The sequence below is a fragment of the Tachysurus vachellii genome, chromosome 2 (genome assembly GCF_030014155.1).
Source record: "Tachysurus vachellii isolate PV-2020 chromosome 2, HZAU_Pvac_v1, whole genome shotgun sequence".
NCBI classification, from domain to species: domain Eukaryota; kingdom Metazoa; phylum Chordata; class Actinopteri; order Siluriformes; family Bagridae; genus Tachysurus; species Tachysurus vachellii.
In genome coordinates this window covers 17,448,088-17,455,570 of record NC_083461.1, presented here as the reverse complement: position 1 = coordinate 17,455,570, position 7,483 = coordinate 17,448,088, and the positions used below count along the sequence as shown (strand labels likewise).

The 7,483-nt window shown below is 38.9% G+C and overlaps 1 protein-coding gene across 3 annotated transcripts; it reads left to right on the top strand.

Moving 5' to 3' along the window:
- Positions 1-1,834: 1,834 nt before the first annotated feature.
- ppp1r3cb (protein phosphatase 1, regulatory subunit 3Cb) lies at positions 1,835-6,940 on the top strand. Of its 3 annotated transcripts, none has more exons than XM_060860914.1 (2): positions 1,835-2,013; positions 4,626-6,940. In XM_060860914.1, the coding sequence occupies exon 2, from the start codon at positions 4,654-4,656 to the stop codon at positions 5,569-5,571; it is 918 nt and encodes a 305-aa protein (XP_060716897.1). In that variant the 5' UTR covers positions 1,835-2,013; positions 4,626-4,653; the 3' UTR covers positions 5,572-6,940. The 3 variants fall into 3 exon arrangements, with proteins under 3 accessions (XP_060716897.1, XP_060716905.1, XP_060716889.1); XM_060860922.1 differs by lacking the exon at positions 1,835-2,013 and adding an exon at positions 3,848-4,180; XM_060860906.1 differs by lacking the exon at positions 1,835-2,013 and adding an exon at positions 3,851-4,117.
- Positions 6,941-7,483: the final 543 nt, after the last annotated feature.

Here is a 7,483-nt window from a genome sequence, read left to right as displayed (position 1 = left end):
ATGATCAGAAAGCCATAGCATAAGGTCTGTACTAGGTATAGTGTGTAATACAATGCAGGTTTACTCTTATAGAACCTTGCAAGGTCAATAAATCAGTTCACCTATTTGGGTGACCTTGGAAAACTACACACCCTGTTTTATCCAGTTCTACTCACAAGTGAAAATATATGGTACAAGCATATATGCTATAAGGCCAAGATTATGCGTTCCTTCCTCAAACTGTCTCCACAAAGGTGGAAGCACATAACAGTTTCAGATTCTTTGTATGTCTTTGTTGTAGCATTACAATTTCACTTCACTGGGCATAACAAGAAGATCATAACATCACACATACAAATCCAAATGCCACATACACTCATGGAGTACTTTACAAGGAACAGCTGTACACTTACTCATTCATGCATTTATATAATCAGCCAGTCATTTGGCAATGATGCAATGCATAAAATCAGAAAAATAGAGACCAACAGCTTAGAGTAATGTTCATATCAACCATCAGAAAAAATGTGATCTCAGTGGTTTAGACTGTGGCATGAACGAGTGCCACTCAGGATACTCAGGATAGTGCAATAAAGAAATGACATCCAGTGATTATCAGTTCTGCAGACCAAAATGCCTTGTTGATGAGCTGACAGAAAGGTTACAGTAGCTAAGATAATAACTCTGTGGTGAGCAGAAACGTATCTCAGACTGAACAACACATCAAAACTTGAGAGGCTACAACAGCAGCAGACCACATCGGTTTCCATTCCTGTAAGTAAAGGCTAAGGCTGCAATGGGCTCACAGATTAAACTGGACAAGAAAAATTTGTATTTTGGTCTTCTGCTGAGGCACACAGATAGCATCCACAACCAAACCTGCCTTGTAACAACAGTCCAGGTTGGTGGAGGTGGTGTAATGGTGTGCGGAATGTTTTCTTTGTTTGTTAATAGAAATCAGTCATTGTTTGAATGCCACAGTTTGAGTATTGCTGCTGAACATGTGCATCCCTTCATGGCCACAACTGACCATCTTCTAACAGTGACTTACAGTATAGCAAAAGCAAAAGCAAAAGTCATCTCAAACTGGTTTCATGAACATGACAGTGACTTCTGTATTCTTCAGTGGCTTTCAGTCAGCAGTTCTGAATTCAATAAAACACCTTTAGGTTGTGAGAGAATGAGAGATTCACAGCATGAAAATGCAGCTGTAGAATCTGTACTGAACTGTGTGATACGATCACATGAACATGGACCAGAATCTCAAAGCAATGTTTCCACCATCTTGTAGAATACATCCATGTAATCCAAGTTGTTTTGAAAGCACACCGAGGCCCTACCCAGTATTAATATAGTGTTCCTAACAATGTGCTCAGTGAATGTACATGACCATGCTTTCTTAAAGTAAAGTCTAGGTTAACACAAAGACTACACTAGGTTGCTATTTAGGCAACTCAGCACTGTGGCTTTAAACAATGCTTGAAAATGTTTTTATACCTTTTCATGCAAGGTTAATTATTAATAGTCCTATGGTGTTGAGGTAAATTGTCAGCACCAGTATTTTGGCAAGCAATCAGCTATTCATATACAGATATGAAGTGAAACGGTCTCCCACCCCGTATTGTTCTCCTTGTCATTTAGGATATCATCCATCTACCATGAAAACAATTCCCTTCTATTCATTTCTCAAAGTCGTGCCAGCATTCATAACAGCAGATGCCAAAGTTGAACCATAGGTTTAGAATATCTGATGCATGCACCCAAACTTCTGCACCATAAACAACCCTGAACTTTTTACTCATGTTGTGATGTGTTATTACAGTAAAGAAGTAAGCAATATTCTAGTGAAATACACAAAGCAGGCACAGTGACAAGGAACTTCCTGTTTTGAAAGTCTAGTGAAGCAGTAGACTGGGGGAGGCTGTATTTGTGGTCATTGTGTAAATTGTGTGTCGTTGTGATCACTGTGCACCTTCAGAGGAACGCACAGCTGAAACATTACTGGAAAAAGTGGATGTATTAACATCTTTAAAGGTAAACCAAATATTTAATATGACTCTTTGTTTATCTACTGAGTTATATTTATAGAAAAAGTCTAAAGTGGCATATTAGAGAATAGAGAATCACTTATAACTGTGTCTAGAAATTACTTTGTTGTCTTAGTTCCTTCAAAGTGATCAAGGATTGCTATTTTCAAAGATGCTATAACTATAAATTTGTACGGGAAAGCCAGCCAAATTTATTTCTACTAGCCTTCTAATGAGAGCCATGTCTATCAAAATATCTTACCAGTTTCAAGTCTGGAGATAAACAAGCCATATCTTGCAGTATCATGCATTATCAGGGCTTGATATTTATACACTGAACTGGTCATTTCAGTTCATTTAAGGCTATCCAAAGTCATACAGTATAAGGTCACCCATAAACAGCCAGAGGAGGTAATGTAGGAGTTAACTATAATATATAAAACTATAATCCTTCATTTACCATCTAATCACTTTCATTTCATATTCCAGAAAATAAAATGTATTATTTCTCACTGATCTGGATACACATGACATGAACTGTTAAGCATTTCGTCTTTTTACTTCACCGCATTGGCAAACAAAGCTATTAGTTTGTGCAGTGGGGAAACATCTAAGAGGGAAATGCTTTGCCACTGTGAAAGTATGCAAGTATTACAGCCAGGAAAGTAATGGGTAAACTTTGGCTTTCCGGCGCTTAGTTACCCAACTTGACCAGATCTGATTTCAAGCCATTGCTTCAGTATTTTATTCACAAGCATGTATTTTAGTGAGCTGACAGTTGCAAGCAGTATGAGCCCCATGTGTTTGTAGTGTATCATTTCAGTTAAATATGATTGCTGAAGAATGCACAATGCAAAGCTTAATTTCTGACATGCATCTATGTGCCATAAACTCCATCAGTCTGTCTGATAAACAACACCTTATTCTATAGTACAAAACAAAATAGGCTGTGCTAGTTATTTTTATTATAGCATGGTGTCCTGATTGTTTATTGCTCGTTCCAGCTGTCTATCGAGCCCTGATTTGAATGAGCATTCTCTCAAGGATGACTTGTGTTTAGTGTATTGTAAATGTGCTATGATGAAATTTACTAATGATTGATGTAAGTGACATCTTCCTTTATATTTCACTCATATGCTTCTCCTGACTCAGATCTTCAGCTTGTGAACAAGCCTTTCAGGTTATAGTGGGTGTGTTGGGCAAATAAACTGAGAGACTGGGGGGGAGAGGAGGAGGAGGAGGAGGAGGAGGAGGAAAGAAACTGTGGTTTCCTGTGGAGAAACCGGAGAAGGGGGGGGGGGATACTTTGGTCTGTCTGCTATTGCAGCTGCTCATCTGCCAGGGTACATGACTCAGAAATTGTGTAAATGCAGGTGCAATTGAAGCCTTTAGTAATCTGTATTGCCATCAATGAATCCTACTTTTTAAAGCTTGGGAGGTAAATGTGATCTATGCAGATGATATTAAAGCTTTCTAAAGCAGCTCCTACTGGCTTTGTGTACATATCAAAGAGCTCCATCTTTTATCTCTATGGAGTAAAACTGCTGAATTAAGGGATATGTTGTTTTTCTTGAGAAACTGCTGTTTAATTTGTGGGGGGAAAAAAATATATATATATATATATATATATATATATATATATATATATATATATATATATATATATATATATATATATATATATTATAAACAGAAATTTACTTTGTCCCACATTACCCTAGGCGCCCAGTAGAGGTCCTTATCTTCAGGGTCTCTTCCGCCTTTCACTAGCTGGCTCACTTCCTATAGCATGCGCCCCGAGTGTGATTTCTTTATGCACGTTGATTGGTTGAAAGCTTTGTTTAACTGTTTTCTGATTGGTCAATGTAATGAGACCACAAAGCCCATGCGCCCAAAAAGAGTTAGAGAAGCGGTTGAAATCTGCTCCACATTCACCACGCAGTTCATTTCTGAGGGGGGCGTGCCGACTAAACCGACTCTTTTCTCTCTTTTATCATGACCTGAAGCGTATTGAAAAAAAGGGTTGTTGTTTTTTTGCGCTGTTAATTTGTGGGGGAGCAAATATTTTCGTCGTTTCGGGGTTTACAGCGTTTACGAATGAACTGCACCAGGTAAGAAGAGTGAGTCATGACTCCGGAGAGTCAATGAGTTAAAGAGTCGGGTTTGAGTTCACGGTGCGTTTCAAGTTGATTCAGTTCAGTATTAGTAACTTAATTTAAGAACCGATCCTTTTAACCGTGCTATGTGTATAAGGTGTAAGTAAATCGTGTGGAGTGAGCGTTATATAAGCTCTCACAGATTGAGTAAAGTCATTCATTTCAAATATAAATAGTAAAAAAAATCACTTTCACCTCTTTTTCACTTTCACACAGCTTTAAAATGTAAAATATAAACAGTTTAAAGAAACATAAAGCCTGTTTAAACAGCTGTCTAGCCGAAATAACCAAGAGGATGGAGTTTAATATCAAATAAATAACTAGCATGACTATATTTCACCTCAGTTTGAAAAGATTTAGCTGTAGACATGTTTTACTGCTGCAGACTTTACTTTCGCTCAGCCCTTGCTCAGTTTTACTTATTCATGTATGTTTTGTTTTTTGTTTTTCTTTTACAAAACAGAGTTTTGCACATTTTGAACCCAAGACCGATGCCATCTCCGATCATGCCTGTGGATGTGGCCATGAGAATCTGTCTGGCTCATTCTCCACCCCTTCGCAGCTTCCTTGGTTCCTATGAGAACTATAAGTCCAGAAACTTGGTCAAGCCCTTCAAGCCACTGAGATCATGCATCAGCTCCAAGACCAAGGTGGAGGCCACCAACCGAGGATGGAAAAGCCCTAAAGGCAAAGCTAAGAAAAAAGTGATTTTTGCTGACTCCAAAGGCATGTCACTAACTGCGATCCATGTCATCAAGGAGTTTGAAGAAGACTCCCTCTTTCCTACAGACTTGCAGTTTGAGATGTCAGACTTGGAGGAAGCAATTGTGGGCTTGAAGGTGGAGAAGGAGAATAGCTTTGTTTTGGACTTCCCTCAGCCTGCTGCAGACTACCTGGACTTTCGGAACCGTCTCAAGAAGAACCTGGTATGTTTGGAGAACTGTGTAATCCAGGACAGATCTCTCATGGGCACTATAAAAGTTTGTAACATAAGCTTTGCGAAGGCTGTTCATGTCCGGATAACTTTTGATTCATGGAAAAGCCACAAGGACGTTCCTTGTGTGTATATGAACAATGTTTATGGGTGCGCAGACATCGACACATTTTCCTTCACCGTTGATCTGAAGGAAAATGTGCCGCACGAGGATCAGGTGGAGTTCTGCATCTCCTACAACGCTAACGAGGAGACACACTGGGATAATAATGACGGAAAGAACTACAGGTTGGCCCATGCAGATAATGACCGCAACCAGACCAAACATGTCACTCAGAAAACAGTGTATGAAACCAGAAGCACCGACAAAAAGCCTGAGATGGAGTTTGATCAATTTGGGAGCCCAAGGACCTCTAGTGGTTTCTTTCCAGAGTGGCAGAGTTGGGGGAGAATTGAAAATTCCCCCTACTGGTGAGGGTACATGCTGCCTCAAAATGGCGACAAAAAGAGTCGTGTGTAGAATCACTTCTCGGAGGAGGTGCTAGAAATGCAGAATATATCTGATGTAGAGTGAAATTCTACTAGTAAATAAATTTAGGGGAAGAGTTTGTCTTAAAAAGTGAAATGCTGAGCCTTTGACGATGATCGTATTGGATGTATTTCCTATTTAAACTGTCCAGTGTTCAGAATTTTGGCAGATTTGGAAGTGAATTGAATTGAAACATTTAGTCATTTCGAGTCAAATGCTAACTATCTTTAACACTATACAACTGAATGAATGTAATTTCTCCTAACCTTTCTGTGCACTAAAGAATTTCCAAGGTTAGAATTGTGATGCAATAAATCCCTTTTTTGTGGCAGTGCTTTAGAAAAAAATGTGCTTTAGAAAAAAATAAGATGCACCTCTGAAACGTCACTGTCAGGCAGTAGTTTGTGTCTGATGGACTCGATACAAGTTATTCTGTTGAACTGATGTGTGCAGCACCGGGAGAAAGAATTCGTCTTCCCTGTGGTGACTCTGAAACACCATGCATTCAGCCAGGGGGGAACGTCTGGCTGTTCTTCCATTATAAACAAAGAACTGGTGAATTTGCACTGTGTAAGATGCCTTTAAACTAAATAGCATGAAAGTGGAATCATTTGGTACAAGTTGAAGGTGCTTCATATTGAAGTTTATGTATTTTGTAGTACCGTTGAATTGGTCTCCTTTTTTGCAGCAGAAGCAATAATCTAAAACGTGTATGTTATTATGGGCACGCGTGTAATATATTGCTGATCATGAAGCATTATTATCCATGCACCTTTTCCTTCTTCTGTTCAGTTCGTACTGTATAGCTCTGCATAGCACACACTTGACTTTCTGCCATGGTTCCTTTCTTCATGTATGCTGCTGTGAATTGTGTTTTTTTTTTTTTTTTGTTTTTTTTTTTTTTTTCCCCCCCCCCCCCCCCCCCCCTCTGCATTATTTCATTCGTATGTGAGATGAAAATAAGGGATATTGAATGTTACCTATTGCAAGTGTTGGTAAGTCCAGATCTAAATGTGTGGAGTATGTATGAGATGTGTTCTCGTGTTTCTCATGTCTGCTTCCTGTCCTCTGTTAGAGGAACAACAGTCTGATCAATGTGAACGAACGAATGTGAATCATTTTAATGCAAATAGCTGACGTGTGTTAGCTGCTGTGTATTTTAGAGATGGAATATGTATGTTGATTGTGTAAAAGGGCCGGACACTGCTGTTTGTCTGTTTTCTACTGCAAGGAAAGTTGTCTGTCCTACTTATTATTTAATTCTGTGTTCCTTTAAGAATGAAATTAAATAAATGCAAAGTTTCTACTGTGAAAAGCTTCTGTGTCTGTTACTTCATGCAAACTGTCATTACGGGGAACGGGGAAATCAAGACAAAGATTTGCACCATTAACAACTGGGAATGCAAACTAGAAGTGATGTAGTTAAGCGATATTACACAAGAATGAGCGAGTGCTGTGATTTGGGCGTAGATGCAAGTTGCACAGATAATCAAAGCCGTATTCAGTACAACAGCATGATTGAGAGTGTGATGTTAGAAAAATTTAACTCGGGTCACTGACATTTCAGATACAATATAGCCAGATACTTAGTTTCTTTCTGCTACTAAAACAGTTCCTAAAGGAGCCATGCATGTACAGTACGATGTTGCATGTTGACAGCCCAGAAGTGTAAGTAAGTATAGTAAAGAACTCGGGCTAGAACTGAAAGTTAGTGTAGTAAACACAGATAAGAGGCCTGATTCAATACAACATTTGTTTGACTGTATATTTATAATCACACCCTCCAGTGTCACCCATATGAGGATGATATATAGATATATTCCCCTTTGAGTCTGGTTCCTCTCAAGGTTTCTTCCTT